Source organism: Eumetopias jubatus, unplaced genomic scaffold, assembly GCF_037043125.1.
Source record: "Eumetopias jubatus isolate StellerSeaLion01/CBP00866 unplaced genomic scaffold, mEumJub1_p1.0 scaffold_3, whole genome shotgun sequence".
Lineage (NCBI taxonomy): Eukaryota > Metazoa > Chordata > Mammalia > Carnivora > Otariidae > Eumetopias > Eumetopias jubatus.
In genome coordinates, this window is record NW_028274809.1 from 43,757,821 (window position 1) to 43,781,641 (window position 23,821).

The following is a 23,821-nucleotide window of genomic DNA, read 5'->3' on the forward strand; positions in this document are numbered from 1 at the left end:
GAGTCCGCTTCTCCCTCTGACCCTCTTCCCTCTCGTGCTCTCTCTCTCTCTCTCTCTCATTCTCTCTCTCAAATAAATAAATAAAATCTTTTAAAAAAATAAATAAATTTTAAAAAATCTTGAAGGAAAAACATAAAAATGTTAATGATGCCTATCTTTAGTGGGTAAAATTAGGGGTGATTTTTACATTTCTACGCATACTTTTCCTGTGTTTTATATATTTTATTCATTGATATGGTTCTATTTATAATCTGGAAGACAAAGAGTGTTATTTCAAGCAATCCCCCATGTATTCATAATCAACTGGAAGAGGGGAGTTGGTAGCTGTACAAACTATCCTTTTTTCCTTTTAATGAATACATCAGCATGAATATGATGCATAATGTATGTGCCATCCACTCATGACTTTGGCTTGGGTAGGAAACTGTAAAGACTTTGGCGTTTCTTTTGAGATGAGAACCACTGGACGGCTTTGGTAGAAGAGGGCTTGGCCCAACTTAGATTTTAACAAGATTGCTCTGGCTGCCGTGTTTAGCCAGGCTAAACAAGGATGGTAGTGGTAGAGGAGGTGGTGAGAGAAGTTGGATTTCAGCTAGTTACACATCATGACGTTAGATTTTAAAAAGTATTTTCCCACAACCTATTCTTTCTTATGTGGCAATTTAAATATGTCTTTTATATATATTTTATCAACCAAGTCTGCTTTTACCTTTCCTTTTCCAACACCTGCTCCTATATTAACAGTTGTTCCGTCTCCATGGAGAGTAACCAAGGTTTGAGACTATGACTCTCAAAGACTCAAAGAGGCAAATAGATTGAAATTAAAAATTCAAAAGCATAATATGAAAAGAAGAGATGGTACCTAAGATTGGGAATGTTTCTCAGGAGGGAAAAAGAGAAACTGGGGTAGAATTAAATTTGTGTCGGACCCAGGAAAGGATAGAATTGATATCACAAATAATGAACGGGCAATGTGGGAGGCATACTTGAAGCACACAATGTAGGGAAGTGGAGGAAAATATAGATTATGAAAAACAGAGACAGAGAGGCCAACCCACACATAATTAAAGAGACCAAAACAAATGGAATAAAAATAACAGTCAAAAATACATTCTTAGAGGCACCTGCCTGGCTCAGCCGGTAGAGCGTGCAACTCTTGATCGCTTGATCTCAGGGCTGTGAATTCGAGCCCCACACTGGGTAGAGAGATTACTTAAAAGCAAAACAAAACAAAATGAATATAAATATAGATAGAAGAATACTCTTCTGGGTTGCCAAAAAAAAAAAAATTGGAGGTAGAGTCGGGAGATTTAATGAAGGTATCCTACATTCCTTATTCTGACGTGGAATTTCAAAAGCTTACCTTTTACTCCAGACACTATAAATGAGGTTTCAATCACAATGTCATGCAGCTGTGGTGTGTTGTGATGAGTGCAAGTGAAAATGGCGGAATTAGAGTTGGAGTGCAAGTGAAAATGGCGGAATTAGAGTTGGAGCCACTGGGAATTGTGCATAACCCAGCCCAAGCTTTCAACCCCGCAGTGCACAGGGAGAGGAGCAGATACGAACGTGAAAGCACCCACCAGGTGGCTACGGTGGAAACACAGTGGAGATCCACTAGGTGCAAAAATAACTTCTGATAAAATCAAAGGGTAAAGCTAGAAGCCTGTCAAACTATGTGGATACCTTCCAAAAATAGTGGAGAAGGTGAAAGAAAAGAAGTATGGGCTGTATAGCACAAGACAGGCGAAGGAAATAGAGAACCAGGTGACAAAGTAAAACCAAATCTATTAAAAGCAGCAACGAATCCCAAGTGGATTAAGCTCTCTTTAAAAACAAGAAGATTTTCACTTAGAATCAACACAGAAAATTCAATAACCTGCTGTTTACAAGGAACCCCTAAAATGAGGCTCCAGAAGAGTTAAAAGTAAAAGGCAAGGCAAAGATCCATCAGGCAAATGCAGAAAAAAGAAAGCACGGTCAATATGTATGATGTGATCAAAACATCATAAAATAGAAATGAGATATAATAGCTGACATTTCTAAGGACATTTCTAAGTACTAAGGACATGTAACATCTCACTTAATGCTCACGATGTTTAGGAGGTTGTAGGTAATGTCAAATTCCAGTCCAAAAACCATCATCAGGACAAATATGATATGACTGTAAGAGACAATTTCAAATAAGCATCTACCATTCACAGATCAGTAAGCAACAAAGCGTTTTGAATCAACACGTAAAGAAAAAGTTATAATAAACACAAGATATGAGATAAGTCAAGTAGTACTGGGACACTTTAACACACTTTTCTCTGTTTCTGACGTACCAAGTAGGCAAAAACAAATGAATAAGATCTAACTGCTATCATTTGATGAAGTTGGTTTAACAATATATCACAGCATTTTAATGGTGAAAATTGCAAATAATCTAAATGCCAACAGTGGAGAATTTATTAAACAAATCAGACTAGGGCTAGGATTACCTTTTAACAGCTATTAAAATGATATTGTAGATGGTTATTACACAGTTACAATGCTAAACAAATGATATTGTAGAGGTTTTAATGACATTATGATTATCAATTAAATGGAAAAGCAGATACATAATGACATGTAGGATGTGCTCTGAATTTTATTTTTTAAAGTGTGTATAAACATATGTAAATATATACACAGAGAAAATAAACTAAATGGGTACATCAAAATATTAACATCAGTTATCTCCAGATGTTGTGATTATGGGTAATTGTATTTTCTCACTGATTTTTCCACTTTAAAATTTTCTTCAAAGGGTATTTTACCTCTGCAATCAGAGAAAAACATAAATGACCTTTGTTTAATGATTGAGTGGGATCTTACAGACATCCCACTTGATTCTCACAACCTAGGAGAGAAAGGGTACAGATTTCATAGGGGAGGAAATCAAGGCTCAGTGAGGTAATGTAGCTTTTTTTTTTTTTTTTAATGTCGTAGTTAATGGCAGGACTGGGGTAAAACCTTGACTTCTGACGTCAAATCCTGAGGACTTTCCAGGGCATTCTTCTGGGTAAACCGTGTCTCCACAAAGGCCTTGTACAAATGCTGCTGGTTCGGCATGGCAAGTGACCAAGGTCCTGAGGTAATAAAATAGAGAAACCCATACAGCTTAATAGGATTTTGCATCCAAGCTGATAGGAGAAAGTGACTATATTTAATTAGCTCTAAGTGAGCAAGAAACTAAGGGAATGAGATCAAACATTTTGATGGAAGCTGGAAGTGGAAACAGTCATGGAAGCTAGAGCCAGTCAGCTTCAAAGTCTCTGTCACTGAGGGACAAATTTTACCTGGTTAGCATCTTTTCTAGAAGTGCCCTTAGAGAAAAAGATACTTTAAGCATAAAGACGTTAGTGTGGCTTGCATTTTAGTCCTGTCTAAAGAACACTTTGAAGTGTCACCTTGGGCATCTGGAAACCAACAGTAGGATTCATTGTGTTAGAATTGGGTCTGCAAACTGGCTTCCTGTTCACAGTTGAGTGATAGGTCATTTGGGCACTCACTTTCCATTATTTATAAACTAAGTTAGCAATTTTTCAGTTTCCTTTTCTCTCAGTTGCTAGATAGGTTGTATTAATATCTCCACTGCAGTTCAAAATAGATTGCAGATTTTTGTTCAATGTACACTTACAGGGACACTTTGAGGGTTGCTTTGTAAATGTCAACAATCTTCAGAGAATGGTTATATATCTTCAGATTGGAATGATTTTTCTGCTTTTGCGTCGGGAATTCTAATTTTCTAATTTTTGTCCAATACGTAAACTAATAAAAGTTTTTACCAATGGAATTTTTGTTGTGAAAATAGTTTTTAAATTTTTTTCTGACTGCTTAATAATACAAATCTTTATAAGTATTCAAACAATGAAAAGTCTAAGAAGAAAATAAAAATCCCCTGAAATTCCACCAAAACAAGATAACCACCATGAAAATTTTGGTCACTGCCTTCTCATGCTTTTACTGAATACACACTCATAGAATTTACCATAAATTAGGGATTATACATGCTGCTTTTTGATTACAAACTTTTTTCTTTTTTCCCCTTATCTCCATCCATGCCATCACCCCCAAAGATATCATTGTTAACCAATGTGTGCTCCTCTATGCCTATACCTGATTACTTAAATAAAATAGGAAAATGTACAATTTATCCCCTATGTATTATGTGTGTGTTTATGGAATTTTGTAAGTGGGGAAGTCAAGATTTTGTCATTTACAAAAATGAAGTTTTATTACTCGTTTCTCTGCTTTCCAAAATTTACATCACAGAAATCTCTAGATTTTAGTGGTAGCAAATGGTCCATGGAGTGGATGTGCTTTGGTTATTGAGCCATTCCTGTTAGATGAGCAAGCACTTTACCTCCAGGTTTTCTCAATCATAAACAGTGTTGTAACAAACAACCTTGTGCATGCATTCTTATGGGCTAGTGCTCTTCTTTTTATGGGATAGATTCCTAGAAATGGACTTGCTAGTCAAAGGCATAATAAGTATTTTAAATTTCAGGAGATAGTGTCAGATTGCTTTCCAAATAGGTTGTAAAATCTACATTTCCATCAGTAAAGTGTATGAGGACACTCTGCCCCATATCTCCATTAGCAATAGGTATTTTCATTCTTTTTCATTTCTGCCTTCCTGATGGTTGAGAAATAATACCTCTCTTTCCATCTTAAATTTGCTTTTCTCTGACTGAGGCTGGGCATCCTTTCTCACATTTATTGGTTATTTGGATGTGCTTTTTGTCATTCTCCTATTTACTTTCTTCTCTTGGGCTTTCTCATCAATTTCAAAGGATTCTTGATATATTAGAAATAAACCCATGCTTAATTGGTCAATTCATCTATGACAAAGGAGGCAAAAATATGCAGTGGAGAAAAGTCTCTTCAGTAAATGTTGAGAAAACTGGACAGCTACATACAAAAGAATGAAACTGGACCACTTTCTTACACCATACACAAAAATACAAAATGTATTAAAGACCTAAATGTGAGACCTGAAACCATAAAATTCTGAGAAGAGAACATAGGCAGTAATTTCTTTGACATCAGCTGTAGAAACATTTTTCTAGACATGTCTCCTGAGGCAAGGGAAACAAAAGCAAAACTAAACTTTTGGGACTACATCACAATAAAAAGCTTTTGCACAACAGAGGAAACCATCAACAAGGCAACCTACTGAATGGAAGAAGAAACTTGCAAATGATAAATCTGATAAGGGGTTAGTATCCAAAATATATAAAGAACTTAGAGAACTCAACACCCAAAACCAAATAAATCCAATTTAAAAACAGGCAGAGGACCCAAGTAGACATGTTTCCAAAGAAGACATATAGATGGCCAACAGACACATGAAAAGATGCTCAACATCACTAATTATCAGGGAAATATGAATCAAAACCACAATGAGATATCACCTCACACCTGTCAAGAAACAAGTGTTGGGGAGGATGTGGAGAAAAAGGAACCCTTGTGCAGTGTTGGCAGGAATGCGATTGGTACAGCCACAATGGAGAACAACGTGGAAGTTCCTCAAAAAATTAAAATGAGAAGTACAATATAATCCAGTAATTTCACTAGTGGGTATTTACCCTAAGAGAATGAAAACACTAATTCAAAAAGATGTATGCACCCCCATGTTTATTGCAGCTTTATTTTAAAAAGCCAAGATATGGAAGCAACCCAAATATCCATCCATAGATGAATGGATAAAGAAGATGTGGTATAAATATACAATGAAATATTATTCAGTCATAAAAAAAGAATGAGATCTTGCCATTTGCAACAACGTGGATGGACCTAGAGGGTATAATGTTAAGGAAAATAAGTCAGATAAAGACATTTCTCTCATTTCACTCATGTGTGGAATTTAAGAAACAAAACAAATGAACAAATTAAAAAGAACCGAAAAAAAGCAGACTCTTAAATACAGAGAATAAACTGGTGGTTGCCAAAGGGGAAGTGTTGGGGGGGGCAGGGGGGTTAAAATAGATAGATAGAGTACATTTATTGTAATGAGTGCTGAAAAATGTACAGAATCGCTGAAACATACTGTACCTTTGAAACTAATATAACATTATGTTAATTATACTTCAATAAAAAATGTTTAGTATTTTTAAAAATATATTTCATGGTAAATAACTCTTTGATATGAGTTATTGATATTTTCCTCAGTCTATCATATGTCTTTTGGCTTTATGACATCTTTTTCCATACAAAAAGCATTCAAGTGTAGTGAAAAATGCATCTTTTTTTTTAATATAGTTTCTGGGGCTCCTACGATGGCTACAAGTCTCCCAACTCTTCAATTATATGTGTTTTCCTAAATTTTATTCTAACATTTTAAAAAAAGTAAGTCTCAATCTAGAAAGAATTCTTCTCAGAGAGAGCCAATGTTCTCTTCTGGATTGATATAGGCAAGTATACCAGACAGATTTTTTAGATAATCATTTTTTCCCCCACTGAACCTATGTTAATTTTCTCGTGATAAATTAATATTCCATTTTCCTGTCTTTATAGTCTTGTCTAAATACTCTGTAATTATGATAAAGATGTATCCTTGTTATCACAAGAATAGAGGTGAAAGGGTGACCAAAGGATCTCACCAGACATAAGCCCAGGACACCAATTCCTTTACTATCAATAAAAGATGTGTCTTACCATACAGAAAGCAGGAGATTCGGCTTGGGTATGAACCCACTCGTGGGAAAACCCTCATGGTTCAAGTGTCCTCAAGGCAGCCTCACTACTGATGATACTGGCCAACCAGGGTGCGGATCCCATCAGGCCTTTGAGAAGCCAAGTTGCCATCTCCAGAAGTATTTCCTACCTGCTGTCCTCTTCCAAGTACGCTCAAGACTCTAGTTTCATCTTCCTGGCTACTAGGGACACATGACTAATAAAAATTCCGGAAGGATTTAAAGACAGAGGCCTAGGGGCCCGTGGGTGGCTCAGTCAGTTAAATGTCCAACTCTTGATTTCGGCTCAGGTCATGATCTCAGGGCCGTGAGATCCAGCCCCACCTCAGGCTCTGTGCTGGGCATGGAGCCTGCTTAAGCTTCTCTCCCTCCCTCTGCCTCTGCCCCTCTCACCCCCTCTAAAAAAAAAAAGACAGAGGCCTTTACCAACACAGAGATTGAATAATATGCTTTTTCTATTATTTCAGTTAGGAGGAGATTATTGTAATTTATTCACCTCATCATTTGATCATTCAACATGCATTTATGAAGTTCCTATAAGGGGATAGGTATTTCAAGATTAGTCTTGAAGAAGCCCAATCCCTGCTTTTGAAAGATGCAGAGTCTACATGGGGAATCAGATATAGAAATAAATAATGGAACTGCTGTGTGAGAAGTTTTACAACACAAGTAGGTATCAAGATGTGTGCAGGGCCTGGGATTTTATTCTCCTTTCAAGCTAACAAGTGAGCTTGTTATTGTTTTCATGGGTGCTAGAAAAAAACATGTCTCTGGATCAGAGAAAATAACTTTGTTATATGCAGCAAAAGCAGTAGTCTGAGCTTCATGCTCATTTCCATTGGTTCCCCCACGTGCCCCAAGTCCTGGGGTGATGCACTGGGCCCATCATAGCTGTCTGCACACTCAGTGGATTGTGTTACAGGAGAAGAACACTAAACTTGAGGAATTCACTGTTTTTATAGGTAGGGGAAGCAAGCCTGCTCTTTACCTGGCGGGGAGACTTTTTACCTCACTTAAGTTTGCTTGCAGCAAATACAACCCTGAAAAATGAGTAAAGAATGGTCAGGGCCTTGCACTCTTGCCATATCCAGCAAGTTCATGCAGGGACACCCAGGGTCCATGGCAGATTGCCTCTATCAAAAGTAAGCATAAGTGCCAAAGGGATTAAGACCTCAGTTGTCTCAGGAAGTGATTTAATCATTTTGTAATCAAACCCATGCTCATTTTCTGTTGGTTTGTCCATTTTTACCACTGTGGCTAGCTATCTTGAGGTTCCAATAAAGAATGGTTAGTCCTTGAACAGATGTATCACAGAAACTATTATAATTTCCAGGGAAAATAAAATTAAATGCAGCTGTGGCTCAAAGGGTTTGGTTAAATAAAAAAGGAATGCATTTTTTTAAAGGCAGTAATGAATTGGAAAGGTCATCGTTTATAGAATAAAATACACCTAGATTTGAAGAGTTTCTTCTTCCTAATTCCCCAGTTCTTTTTTGTTTGCTTGTTTGGGTTTTTTCTGTTTGGTTGTTTATTTGATTTGATTTGGTTTGGTTTGGTCACAGAGAGAGAGAGAGCGGGCACACGGGAGCGCACAAGCAGGGAGAACTTTAGGCAGAGGGAGAAGCAGGCTCCCCGCTGAGCAGGGAGCCCGATATGGGACTCGATCCTAGGACCCCGGGATCATGACCTGAGCCGAAAGCGGACACTTAACCGACTGAGCCACCCAGGTGTCCCCCTAACTTCCCAGTTCTATGACTTTCCACAAATGACATAACCCCTGGGCTTCCTAATATGTACCTTGCAGGTCACTGTCAGCATTAAAAACAAAGCTTATAAAGCCCCCTGCCTATAATAGATATTCAGTAAATGGCAGGTTCTATTATAGTTATGTTCAAACATAAAAATGTTAGTAGAGTTTGTTAACATCTACCTTGTGTTCTTCCTGTCATTTTGAATTAAGCAATTCATTCATCTCTTAATTACAAGGCAGTGAATTCCCGAGGAGCACTGAATTTTAGTCAGCATAATGATCTAACTAGGCTCCAAACTCTCTTTTTTCCTCCTTTCAAAGCCAACAGTCATGTTTTACAAAAACCTTTGCCTAAATCAAGCAAAGAGAAAGATCTGATATGAAGTATATACATGTAATTTATCACTTCTTGTTTAGTTTTAATCATAAAAGTAACACATGCTCAATTATTTAAAAAAATTCTAATAATGCCAAAGAACTGAGGTAAAAGTGAAAATTTCCATTCCCCCCAACCCCATTTCCCCAAGGATAATCATCAATGAGAGTTTGATGTGTTCCTTCCAGGTTTTTTCCTATGCCTAGAGAGTGTAGTGTTAATTATTTTCTTCCAAAGATTGTATGAATTATGCTCAAGGGAAAGCACTATACTATTATTATTTCTAATTGCTAGCTTGTGGGTTAATTTTTTCTATTCAAAGCAGCTTTGAATGTATTTATGTGCATGCACAAGTTAGTCCTAAAGAAATGACAAGAAAGTCCTTACTGTCTAATGTTCTGAAAGCCCCAAATACATACTCTTCCTTTTTCTGGAGTTTTATATTTGTGTAAATATATTCCCTCAGTCTTTATTGTCTTTATAATCAGTATCTTCATTCATTTCTGTGAAACCAACAGGAAGATTTTTATCTTCTATTTGACTTGCCATTTGTGAGGTTTAAATTCTCCTAACACCCCCAAAAAGGCAACAAAGAAAACTCATGTTTATAGAGCGCTTTACAAGTTACAAAGCTTTCTCAAACGTCTGCCATGTTGACTGTGACTCTATGATGATGGGCAAGCATTATTATCCCAACTGACTAATAGGACAATTAAAGCAATGAAGGTTAAAAAGTGACTTGCCTCAGGTCACACAGCTAGTATCAGCACAAACCCAGGTCCCCTCAGTTTATTAGAGAGCTCTCTGGCTGCTTCGCAGAGCAATTGTCCAGAATGAGTTGAGCCTTCACAGATACAGAACATGGCTCAGGAAATATACTCAGAATTTACAGAAAACGTCTTGATTCCTTTAAGAAGTGTTTTCTTTTCATTGAAAAAATAAGCTAAGACAAGCTATATATACCTGCAGCTAATTTCTAGCTAGTTTGTTTTAAGATGGATGTATTATCAGCATAAACAGAAATAAGGCATTAATCATTTCTATCCATGGAGACTCTATACCTCACTTCCTTTTTATCCAAGATAATCTTCGTGGTGATGAGAGGATTTAAAACTAACTGAGCAAGAAAGGCAGGCAACTCTGTTCATTTGAATTTGTTCATTCCTGCCAAGAGAAATAGCATGAGGATATGCAAGAACTGTGACTTCAATAAGATGATTTAAAAAATAAGCTTGATTTTTTAGAGTGGTCTTAAGTTTACAGAAAAACTGAGTGGAAAGTACAGAAAGTTCCCATCTACTCCCTTAGCCTCCCCTCACCCCTGCCAGAGAGTTTCCCCCGTCATTAATATCTTGCATTCAGGGTGGTGCATTTATAACCACTGATGAATAAAAAATACATCGTTATTAAAGTCTATAGTTTACGTCAGAATTCACTCTTTGTGTTACACAGTTCTGTGGGTCTTATTTGCAGTCATATATCCACGATTACAGTCTCATATAGAAAAGTTTCTCTGCCCTAAAATCCCCTCTGCTCCACCTATTCATCCTTCCCTCCCTCCCTGCCCCCCAACTCCTGGCAACCGCTGATCCTTTTACTGTCTCCATAGTTTTGCCGTAAAGTACATAGCCTTTTTATGTTGGCTTATTTCATTTAACAATGGTTTTAAGTTTCCTCTTTGTGTAGCATGATAGCTCATTTCATTTTATCACTGAATAATATTCTATCATATAGATGTACCAGTTTGTTTATCCGTTCACCCATTGAAGGATATCTTGGTTGCTTCTAAGTTTTGATAGTTATGAATAAAGTTGATATAAACATTTGGATGCTGGTTTTGGTGTGAGCATAGGTTTTTAATTCATTTGGGTAAATACCTAGGAGCATGATTGCTGGATTTTATGGTAGGAGTATGTTTAACTTTGTCGGAAACTGCCAAACTATCTTCCAAAGTGGCTATACCATTTTGAAAGTTCCTGTTGTACCATATCCTCATCTGTATTTGGTGTAGTGTGTTTTGGATTTAACCTTTCCAACAGATGTGTTGTGGTATCTCATGGTGGTTTTAATTATCATGAAAGATAATTGCTTTTTAAATCTATTAGAGTGATCCTTCTACATCTAGATCAGCCTTAAGACAACTAGATCAGCTTTTGTTCAAATTGGTGGGGTTTTTTCCACCATAGACATGTTCTTATGATTCTAGTGAGGAAATACTAGGTAGAAGCCATTTGGAAAAATCATGTGCTCAGAATAAAGGGAAGGAAATAGTAAAAGGCTGGAGCTGAGAGCATATTGTCAAGTAAAAATTGGCCAGTGTGTTTGGCACTGGTATGGGGCAAGGATAAAAATGATTTAACAGCAGTATATGGGATGATAAAAGGGAAGAGAGCTAACTGGCAACCAGAAATGTGCAGTAGATTGCAGATTGCCAATAAAAATGTGAATGAAAACATTTTACTCCGTAATTGGAAACAACTGCTTCATATCCCAGAGATACCATAACAGACCTGTACCTCTGAAACAAATAATACATTATATGTTAAAATAAAAAGAAGAAGAAGATAGCAGGAGGGGAAGAATGAAGGGGGGGAAATCGGAGGGGGAGGAGAACCATGAGAGACTATGGACTCTGAAAAACAGAGGGTTCTAGAGGGGAGTGGGGGAGGGGGATGGGTTAGCCTGGTGATGGGTATTAAAGAGGGCACGTACTGCATGGAGCACTGGGTGTTATATGCAAACAATGAATCATGGAACACTACATCAAAAACTAATGATGTAATGTATGGTGATTAACATAACAAAAAGAAATGTCAACGTTTGAGCATAATGTGGTTGTAGGTAGTTAAAACCAATGAGAAGTCAAAATGTCTACCATTGAGATTGGGAGAAGAGCTGGTATCGCAGAGGCGGGCGGTACCCTGCCCATATCCCCTTGGGCCTCATCATTTTAGTTCAATGTGGTGCAGTCCCAGCATCTACATTTCTTTTGCTTCAGGGCTAATGAAGACAAGAGTTGGTATAAAAATACCCCATTTCCCCGCAACCCTTGTGTAGATAGCTCTGTCACATGTTCTTCACTGGCTCCCAGCCCATCTTAGCCAATGACTTGATGACAGCCCCTTTTCCGATGCCTTATTTTCTTTGTCTCAGTTACCCTCCCTCCCATAACTGTGTTTTTTGGACTGGAATTCATATTTCAGGATCAGCTTCTGGAGGAACCCAAGCTCAGACAGTTGTTTGTTACGTGTTTCTGCAGAATCCCACATCCCCATTGATTACTACTGCCTCCCTCATTCAGGGCGCCCCCGAAACTTCTCCCTGTATTTGTCCTGGGACCCACTGCTTTCATCCTGCAGTTGCCAAGTCACTGCAGCCAGAAAACAACCTCCCATCATTCTTGCACAATGCAGAGGAAATTAACTAAATAGAGTGTTAACTCTTCCTCCTGTGTTTGCATTTTAAAGGAGATCCTTGGAGAAAGAACTCAAAGGAGTGAATGTCTAGTTGTGAAATCTGATTCTGTGCCACCTGAATGAAGGAGATTATTTTAAGCAAGACTTCTCATATCCTTTACCTCTGATTCTGGTACTCCTTGTACCTTTTGGGAGAAAAAAAAGCAGATGAACTAGTCCCTCTTTAGTGATGAGTCAAAATTAGAAATTAGATGGAAGGGCAAGAGAAGAGGAATTTGAAGGAAAGCCAAAGAATTTAGCATAAAGCAGAAACAAGAATAAAACAGCATACTTAATTAATTCTAAGACACCTTTTTTTCAGCATTTTAATCTCTGAAATGAAAATGCATCTTATAATCAATAACATCTCTTACTTATTGTTGTCAGGTGGCAAACACAATGTCATTGTCATTGCCTGTGATGTGAAATTGGGTCACAGCTCTTCGTGTTGTTGTCACTTCAGTTGAATGATGTGCACTGTTGGCGTAGCATATGTTGAGTTTAATTGCTGTTTAAAGTGTCATCAGTATAATACTGCTTTAGGATTGAAACAAATAGCTATCATGTATGCATAATGGGGTGGGAACAAATCAGCAGGGTATAAATTTGATATTTGTTAAGCAAATTATTTGTCACTGGATGGATGATCCTAAATTCCATATTTTCATGGAAAGTAACAGTAAAGTGCTTTATAGGATGCAAGAAAGGAAGAAAGATGCACATAGGCAGAAGAAGTCATGTTATATTTTGTTATTGAGATTCATGCAAAAGGATTGCCTATCATACACAAAGCAACAGTGTCAAGAGAAATTGCCAAATTCCTCACAATAGGTGAATGCAATCTCAGTGTGATAGGAAGCTAGAGTAAATGAATCATGCATTGCAAGGAACTATCTTGAAGATGTATGATATCCATTTATCAGAAACTTCCTGCTGATTTGGAACAGAATACACTTAACTTCCAGCATGATGCCATTGAGGAAGAAGTTCAGTATGTGTTTAATCAAATAGGTAATGCCTGGTGTGAGAATTTGTTTTCTTTGAGGAGACTTAAAATTACACTGTCAATGCAAAAGGATCTTTAAAGGGATTAAGAATATGAGTTTGAGTTATGACAAGCAGTGTGTCACTGTAATCTTATACCTGCCAATTGCTGAAGTTACTGCCATATTTAATTTAATTTAAACAATGTCTAAGAAGAATTTCTTTTAAAATATTATTGGGAGTAGATCCAAAGAGTATGGTTAATGGTTGAGCTGATAAAGGGCTGGTTAGAAGTCTTCTGGAATAGACATCCAGGAACCTACTGTATTTTCTAGTCTTCAGTGATTTTACGGACATGTCTCTGAGCAGTTAAATAATTTCATCTAAAAGCATAGTGATATGGTTGTTAATCATGATGGCATGACTAGGCCACTACAATCCCTCAATATTTCTGTCAACAAACCATTTAAGGACTGCTTGCAGAAGGAGTGTGAGTCCTGGTTCTTGTCTGAAGATTTTCTATTAAGAACTTCTGGTAAGATCAAGAAAGCGTCAGCATCAAAACTTACAGGCTGGAGACAGTAGTTGTGAACACTTTAAGGAAATGCTGCCTCATGGATATTTTTGATGTCCCAGAGGACATTATTTTATGGAAAAATATGAATTCCAGTGAGTCCATGTTGAAAAGAGATTCAGAAAATTTGAATTCTAAGTGTATGAAGAAGTTTTAGGAATACATTACCAATTTACTTCACATGTATTTACCCTTTTTATATATGCACAGTACTGCTATGTGATTTTAAATATTTATATCTCCATAGAAATAAACCTAGTCCTTTCAGTAAGTACAAAATAAAAATTCCAAGTGATAAAAAGCATTATGTCATAGTTTATATTTTTGCTTCAAAGCTAAAAGCATCATTAAAGTTCAGTTCACAGAAATGGGAGGTTTGACTCACTAGTAATGTGTAAGTCTGAATGTGTGTGACAGCACCACAAGGACAAAAAGCCACAGAATAGATTTTTACATACCTCTTTCAATAATTGATAAAATTAACCAGGAAATAAAATCCACAAGGATGCAGAAATTTGAAGAAAACAATGAACAAACTTGGGTTAATGAGCCTGGTTAAGACATTTGCAATGAACAACTGCAGACTTCGCATTCTCCACAAGCTTACGAGAGGTGCATCTGCCGGGCCACAGAGCAAGTCTCAGCAAATTTTAAGTGGTTGAGGTCACTCAGAAAATCTACTCTGATTAGAATTTTTAAATCTATAAAAAAAATCAGTTAAGGAGCGCCTGGGTGGCTCAGTTGGTTAAGCATCTGACTCTTGGTTTTGTCTCAGGTCACGATCTCAGGGTTGGCGTGGAGCCTGCTTAAGATTCTCTCTCTCTCTCCCTTTCCCTCCGCCCCTAATGCCCCACTCGAGAGCTCACTCTCTTTCTCTAAAATAAAATAAACAAATAAAATCCTTTTAAAAAATCAGTTAAAAAACCAGAGAAGTAGAAAACCCCCATGTTTGGAAATTAACCAATACATTTCTAAGTAAAACTTAGGATGAAGGTAAAATTCTGATGGAAGTTAGATGTTAGAAAAGGGAAAAAATGTTATCAATATTCACACAAGATATGATTTATATATGTGGAAAATCCAAGAGAGTCTACAGATAAATTGTTAGAATTGTTGAGATATTAAAAACACATTATTAGAGTCAATAAGGGTTTAGCAAAGTTGCTAGCTTCAAAATCAGTATATGGAAGTCAAATATATTTCTACATGCCAGCAAAAACAATTAGGAAAGAAAGATACTATTTATTCTGTTATCAAAATACCAATTATATGGAAATAAACCTAACAAAAAATGTGTAAGATTCCCATAGATAATTATAATGCTTAATAGAGAAACATTAAAGAAGACCCCAATAAATGGATTAGAATACAATTATAAAGATGTCAATCTCCCAAATGTATCTAAAGATATAGTGCCATTCAAATTCTCAACATGGTTATATGTATGTGCACAGGTTGACGAGCTGGTTCTAAAATTTACATGGAAATGCAAAGAAACCTACTTGACATCAAAGTTTGTTATAAAGCTCTAGTAACTAAGATAGGCTGTGACAAAACAGAGATAGAATTCTAAGATGGAATAGAGTTCAGAAGCAAACCCATCCACATGTGGATCTTGACTTATGAAAGTGTTGGCCCAGCAGAGCATGGTGAAAAAACAGAATGTTCAAGAAATTTTGTCAGAACTGAGTATCCGTATAGAAAAATGTGAAAAAGACCTCTCATTATTAGCAAGCTCCAACTGAATTACAATGAAAGACAACACTATAAAGACTTAACAGAGGGAAAAAACCGCCATGACTGGAGGTTAGGAAACATTTCATAAGTCGTAAAAAGCACTAGCCATAAAGAGAAGAATTAATAAGTTTGACTTCACTAAAATAGAAACTTCTATTCATTGCCACTTGGGAAAAGTCAAGCCACGGAGCAGAAGATATATGCACTATACATGCGTGAGACAAGAGAGACAACAGAAAATGTGCAGTTTTTTTCTCTCTGGTGTTCTCTTCCTCCCACCAACACACGCTCAGGGGTGTTTTTTTTGTTTTGTTTTGGTTTGGTTTGGTTTTGGTTTTGGTTGCTTTTTTTTTTTTTTGAGGTCCATATACATGGGTAACTGAAAGGTGAACGTGAGTACATCTTTGATATTTACAAAAATTAAAAGCACTAATTTGGTTTTGAGTCTATAATGATCAATTTTCCATAAGAAGTTTTTGTCTCATACGTTTAAGGGAGGGACTAAGTTAGGAAAAATGCAAAAGGAAAGTGAAAAGATAGCCTAGATGGACATGGTGGTGATCCTGTGCTCTGAACAAGGGAGAAAAATGAATAGTTTAACCTTCTAAGACATAAGGGGAAACTTATCTGAAAGGGAAGGTAAACTGCAAGTAGGAAAGGAAAAGGAAAATGTGCACAATGGAGCTGAGAAATGTAGAAAGATAATATCTGAATGATCATGGAAAAGCTCCTATAATGGTGAGAAAAACAAGGACAAATAAGGGTGATTCTCAGGGTCTTAGAGGAACTCCAGATCTTGGACTGGAAGAGGAGTTTTCAAATTTACTTAAGTAACAGAGCCTCCAAAGGAGCCCCAGAAGAAGCCATTTATTAACAATGGAATATTTGCAAAATAAAGGCAAAATGAGAAAACATTGTTTTTTCTTGGGAAGTTGAATGGAAGGTTTATGGAAAACATCAGTAGATAGGAAAATTAACAATCAACAGGAACAAATTCTAACTAGAGAGAATCTGAAATTGTCAGCATGCAGAAATGGGAAATTTGGTATCTCTGCTTAATAAAAAAGATCATTTTCATTTCTTTACCTTATGAGCTTCTGTCAATTCATTTTTATTTTTTTCTTTGGAGCTTTCTGATTTAAAAGGGAAAAAGTTTTGAAGCCTGTAGAATATGGAAGAGCAGGAACTCAGAAACTTGTTGTTTACCCTCGTTTTACAAATAGAAGTCCTAATTAATGTGCATCATCTAATAAAACTGTGGCAGCAGTGAAGGTCATAAAAATGTTTACAACCTCATTTCGTCCCTTGAAAGACCCTTTGGTTTGTCAATCTGTATAATCTTCCTTTTGATTAATTGTTAATTTTCCACTTTATGGATTGTTATTTTATTTTTTTCTCTTATTGACCCATTTGACAATTTCATAGATAATTAGCACGTCCTTCAGAGAGGAGGGTAGAGGGAAACTAAATAAATGTATTTGTCTACATTTATGAAGCTTCCTGTTAACCCTGGCTTGGAAAAGGTCTATTAACAAAGACGTTTAACACTATTGACTAAAATTATGGTGTTTTGGGGATTAGTCCTATAAACCAAGACAACTGAAACTCCTACAGGGTCTTGGCAGGTAAGGTAAATTATTAGTGCCTGGGTTTCTCAGTGGTGGGCACAATGGCAGCTGTGAGTCGTACATGCTCCTCCTGAAGGGATTACAATATTTAACTCACACGGCGTACCGAGCGGCTGAATTAAACCCGAAGGCTGCCAGTTCCAAGTTCTGCACCATTAGCCCAGGTAGTAAAAAATGTGTATGCTTAGGTGTGATAAAAATATTGTTGCTGAAATGTGTGATAGTCTCCCTCTAGTAAATTCGTATAGTTATAAACTAGTCAACATGAACAACAGCAAACAGGGACCAAAGAATGCTTTAAGCTTACCATGGAGCACAGAGTGAACAGGCGAACAGCTGGGACCACCCCGGTGCATAATCATTTACAAAGAAGTAACTCTTTTACCTAAAACCTATCCTAAGCCTAAAATAAATGGATCCTCCCGAGTGTGTGTTCAGGGCCTTTCCTAAGGGGTGCTCAAGAATTATTTTTAATTATTAAAAATGATTTTTGAAGAGAGAGCAATATGCTCCATAGAAATTTCACAATACAAGTTTCTGTGGCTTTAGAATAGATTGATGAAACAAATCCCAAATAGTTTCATATATTTATTGAGAGATTATTTTTGATTTACAAGTAGTGATGTTTTCATATGATGTATATATTTAAGCTTTTATGTTTGTTTTTGCTCACTTTTTTTCCAGGGAAAATTTCATGGAAATCCAATGCACGTAGCTGTGGTTATTTCGAATTGTTTAAGGGAAGAGAGGAGAATATTGGCTGCAGCCAACATGCCCATTCAGGTAATATTTTCTGAACTTGTGGTCTTGTTATCACTTGGAACTCCATTTTTCTGAAGCAGAAATTCTCATCTTCTTCCCCACCAGCTCCTTCTACCTGTGTTAATGGTGCCACTATCCTTCCAATCACTTGGAATCAAGATCTTAGGATCATCTTCGAGTAATTCCTTTTCTCTGCCTTCATACTGAGATAATTACCAAGGCTTTCTAGAGTTTGTTTCTTGACTCCTCTCTATACATTCTTTTCTGTTTCCATTGGTCACACTCTGGTCCATGGTCTTACAATATCAGTTGAGGAATATAGTTAAGTGCCTCCTAGCTGAATTCCTAACTACCATTTGGACTTTGCTTCCTTCAGCATGATTATCCTCAGGGATTGATCTTTGTCAAAACCTTCTATGGCTCCCGATTTCCTACCCCCACCAGTACAAAACTACACACACAACATTTTATCTTATGGAAACTCCATAAATACTTGCTTGTTGATTGTTTTAATGTACTTTGCCCTGCTGTATTTTAGATTATATTTTATCACACTATTCTCAGTGAATTCAGAGCCCCCATCAAAGACAAATAGAGGGATCAATGAAGTCCTTGGGAATACTTTTTCAGTTAATCCTTATAAAAGGAAAGAGTATGTAAGTAATCAATTTCCAGATGATGTCCTCCATAATTTAGTAAATCACACCACTATATTTATTTCTAAACATTGAGGAAAGTATCTTTTTTTGAGCTGTTAAAAATGTTTAGACTTAGGGCGCCTGGGTGGCTCAGCTGGTTAAGTGACTGCCTTCGGCTCAGGTCATGATCCTGGAGTCCCGGGATCGAGTCCCACGTCGGGCTCCCTGCTCAGCAGGGAGTCTGCTTCTCCCTCTGACCCTCTTCCCTCTCGTGCTCTCTATGTCTCATTCTCTCTCTCTCAAATAAATAAATAAAATCTTTTAAAAAAATTGCTTAGACTTAGTTATTGTCGTGTTATGGTTGTTTTTGGAAAAATATGAAATTTTAACAATTTGCTCTTCTTCTTTAGATAAAGGATAATATTTTTATTTGATTTAAAATCTAAAGTATAGTGCTTCTAAAGTAAATATAGTTTGATTCAGTGCATTTTGGGTAAAAATTAAGATGCTATTACTTCTAATATATGATATTCTCACATATATTCTCAGCTATCCTTTTCTATATCCCTCTCATCTGCAGTCATTTTAGTGTGTGTTGGGGGGGGTGTGGGTGTGGGTGTTGTCTTCAAATGTCAGGTATCAGTCAAATTAGAAACTACAAACAATCTGCCAGTACCCCATACTACCACAAAAATTTCAAACCTTCAAACCAATATACAAATATATGGAAGCATATATATATCTATCTATATATATATATATAGATATATATATATGGAGAGAGAGAGAGAGGGAGGGAGGGAGGGATTTTAGAACTATTTTTCCAATCTGAAGAATGTGGTGTAGTTGAAAGAACACTTGATTTGTAGCCAAGCACATTAGTTCTACTTGAGGTTCCACCACTGATTTGCTTAGTCAAGTCATCAGCCTTTCTAACCGTAGCTCCTCGCCAACCTCTAAGGCAAAGGTTGCTGACATTCTAACTGGGTATCTATGTGGCTTGATATCTAAGGAACACATTCAGTGTCTTTATATCTAAGGAACACTCAATGTTAGATTATTTGAATGACCAAGAAATGGTGCATGGAAAGGTTGGTTAACCTTTCTATTTAACTAGGCTAACATTTTTAGATATTCTTTTGTGAACTCCCTCTGTTCCAGTGTAAAAGTAAGTCTCATCCTAGCAGAGTCAACATCCCTAATTCTGAATTTAAGTCCAATTCAATGTAGTTTCGCTATACTCATTTTTAAATTACATGTATTCATTTTAGAGAATTTCAAAAGCAATGTAGGTCTGTTATAGAAAATTAGGGAAAAAAGTTTAAGCCACAAAATCATGTGTGATTCCACTTACATATTGATGATGTTTCGGTGTGTGTGTCCTTCCAGTCCTATGTACTTGAGTTTACAAATGTCTATACATATATCCATCTGTTTATACATACATATATATAAGGAAGAGGGATCATAAATACATGGTGTTTTTATAATTTGCTCTACTTCTTAACAACTTAATGCTACTTTAAATGTCATTAAATAAAGTATGCTTTTTAATGGCTGTGTAGTATTCCATATCCTATGAATTCAAACCTCAGTTCAAAGTATACTACATATACTACACTTATCATAAACTTGTTTTATTCATATCATTGAAATTTCAAGACATTCTTTTTCCAGGGACCTCTGGAGAAATCCTTACAAAGTTCTTCAGTTTCAGAAAGGCAGAGGAATGTGGAGCACAAAGTGGCTGCCATTAAAAATAGTGTGCAGGTGAGTAAGCTCATAGAAACCAAGCAAGTCTAGCTATTGCCCCCAAACATCTAACTGTGCCCAAAGTTAGTCCTTACAGAAATCAGGGCAATTTGATAATAAAATAACTCTCTCTCACATACTATGTTTATATTAGAAAAGATTTCTTGGGGGGGAAACCTTTCAGCTTCAATTTACTGGAGACTGGGCCTACCCCACCACACTCCATGCCTCTAAACCTTCACATTGTAAATCTCTGCATCTTCATCTATAAAAGTGAGGATGACCACCATCACAGGAGTGCTATGAAGGGCTATATGAGATAATATAAGAAAAGCCTTTAGCCCAGATCTTGGCACTTAATACCTATTATGAGCAGACAGACATTACCAGGTTTGGAGAAGAGCAAAGTGAAATCTCAAAACAGAAACACAGGACACATGGATATTTTTCTAAGAGGTAGAGAGAGGAAAAAAATGTAGACTGAATTGCCATAAACTACAGCAGGTTCGAATAGAGACTTTAAGTGAAAAGATAATTGGTACGTTAATGCAGGGGAACTAAAAGGGAAAAGGTATCCATATTCTCCAGCAAAAAAAAAAAAAAAAGACATTAGAATCATTTGGAACTAAATGAGAAATAAGAGGCATGATGCTGAAAGATTTCCAAACGATCAAGAAGTGCAAATGGAAAAGCAGATTTAGTCTGGTTCTTCCAGTGCTATTCAGCGTTCATGGGTATTGCTCTTTAGAAATGTAGGTTCTATACACTTAGTCCAGTATGTGACTGGAGGCCGGAAGCACCAAACAGCATACTTTGAAATACTGATGATGATGTTTCACTGACATGCTTAATTAAAACAATAGAGTGAATATGTTTTCTTTTGTAAAAAGATGACAGAACAAGACACCAAATATTTAGAAGATCTTCAAGATGAATTTGACTACAGGTATAAAACAATTCAGACAATGGGTAAGTTTTTATTTTGTCTATAATCCTACTTAGGGACATAAAGACAACATGACTGGGATTTCCTCTTCATACTAACAAAACTGATAAATTGATCTACCTCCTTAAGGGAAGTGCTTTTGTTTTTGTTTTGAAGAGATAGTACAGGAGAGGAGTATTTTGCTTCCTCCTTTTCTTTCCATATATATATATATTATATATTTTTTTTACCAGCCAATTCAAAATAAATTATAAAGCTCATGAGAAATCACTCCTACTTTAGCATGCATCTCCAAAAACTAAAAATATTCTCCTATAGAATCAAAACATCATTATCATGACTAAGAAAAGTAATGATAGTTGCCTGGTATGATCAGGAAATTACTAATGTCATCCCTAGGTGAGTTTTTTAATATGTTTTTTAAGATTATAAGTAGAAACGTAAGGCATCTGGCTGGCTCAGTCAATAAAGCCCACGACTCTTGATCTCAGGTTCGTGAGTTCAAGCTCCACACTGGTGTGGAGCCTGCTTTAAAAAAAAATTTTTTTTAATTATAGGTAGAATATGATTCACTGTAGGAAATTTGGAAAATAGACAAAAGCATTAAAAAAATAAAAAATCACAAAATTCCACTATCTGTAGATAAACAGTCAAAATGTTAGTATATCTCCTTACAACATTTTCCCCATGCATTCAAATACACACATATCTATTTATTTGCAACAAAATTGAGGTCCTTTACATAGGTTTGTGTATTGCATTCTGAAGTTTTAAGTTATTTTCCCATATCATAAAAAATCTTCAAAAACATTTCAATAACTGTATAAATGTCAAAATGTAAGGACGCTGCAATTGTTTGACTATATCTTTGTGATTAAACATGGAGTTTGTTTACAATTTGATGTCTTTTTAAAAAATAGAAAGGAAGAATGAGAATATTTACAGGGTCTAAAATTTACAAGTAACAGGATTGATCATTTGAAGTGTGTTCCCATTAGTGGGAGGATCAGAGAAATTCCAATTAGATCGAGATTAACAGGATTGTTAGTAGGATTGTACCAATGTTAATTTGCTGGCTTCGATAACTGTACTATGCTGATGTAAGATATTAGAGGAAGCTGATAAAGGGCAGATGGGAACTCTACTATTTTTGCAACTCTTGTAATTCTAAAATTATTTTTAAATAATTTTTAAAAACAAATTGGATAGAAATCTTTTATTTACAGAAGCATCTTTAACTGTTGAAATGTTAACTTAAAATTCATCTGGAAGGAAGTATGGATGATTGTGACCAAGCACTTAACTTTCATCTCAGATTTAAAAGCGAAGATATAGGGGCGCCTGGGTGGCTCAGTCGTTAAGCGTCTGCCTTCGGCTCAGGTCATGGTCCCAGGGTCCTGGGATCGAGCCCCGCATCGGGCTCCCTGCTCCGCGGGAAGACTGCTTCTCCCTCTCCCACTCCCCCTGCTTGTGTTTCCTCTCTCACTGTGTGTGTGTGTGTCTCTCTCTCTGTCAAATAAATAAATAAAATCTTTAAAAAAAAAGATTTAAAAGTGAAGATATTAGGATAGGAATCTTGTTTGGCATAGGTGAGGAGTGATGTGTTTCCTGGCATCTTCAGGATGTATTGACTCCCAGGAAATAATATTTAAAATGTTTGTAGTTGCGGGACACATGGGTGGCTCAGTCAGTTAAGTGACCGGCTCAGATCATGATCTCAGGGTCGTGGGATCGAGCCCCGCACTGGGCTCTGCACTTAAAGCGGAGTCTGCTTGTCCCTCTCCCTTCCCCTCCGTCCCTTCCCCTGCTTGCTCTCGCTCTTAAATAAATAAATAAATAAATAATCTTTAAAATGTTCATAATTGCTTACATGTACAGTTTTTCCCTTCAAAAGAAAGGGCACAAATATGGGGATGATCAGAGTTTATCAGAGGGATCCGTGATCCTAAAAATGTTTACAACTGCCAATTTCACCAAGCGTTACAGTCCACTGAAAGCAGTCTCACCCAGGGCGCCGGGTGGCTCAGTCGTTAAGTGTCTGCCTTTGGCTCAGATCATGGTCCCAAGGTCCTGGGATCGAGTCCCGCATCGGACTCCCCGCTCCGCGGGAAGCCTGCTTCTCCCTCTCCCACTCCCCCTGCCTGTGTTCCCTCTCTCGCTGTGTCTGTCTCTGTCAAATAATTAAATAAAATCTTAAGAAAAGGAAGCAGTCTCACCCGAAATCTCATATGTGAACCACCAGTTTAAGAAGTAGGATGTAAAATAATACATTAAACAATAAAATTATTTTGGACTTAATATATGACAATTACTATAATTAGTGCTTCATGAGCATTAGGAAGAATAAAAAATGCTCATTCTGTCACTAACATCAACTTTAAGTATTCATTTTGTTGGTTATAAGTGAAATGAAATGTTTTAAGTGAAATGAAAGACGCACAGGAAACAAGTTGCATCTTGCTGGTGAAGACTGAAAAGTATTAGAAAATGAAGTTTT

The 23,821-nt window shown here is 36.7% G+C and overlaps 1 protein-coding gene across 2 annotated transcripts in view; it reads left to right on the forward strand.

The window, feature by feature from the left end:
• The window catches only part of STAT4 (signal transducer and activator of transcription 4), an 89,419-nt gene that overhangs the window by 34,455 nt on the left and 31,143 nt on the right, over window positions 1-23,821 (forward strand). For both annotated transcript variants that reach the window (XM_028122532.2, XM_028122534.2), the window contains exons 4-6: window positions 17,911-18,009; window positions 20,304-20,396; window positions 21,269-21,347. In XM_028122532.2, coding sequence (XP_027978333.1) covers window positions 17,911-18,009; window positions 20,304-20,396; window positions 21,269-21,347 — 271 coding nt within the window. The remainder of the gene's footprint in view (window positions 1-17,910; window positions 18,010-20,303; window positions 20,397-21,268; window positions 21,348-23,821) is intronic.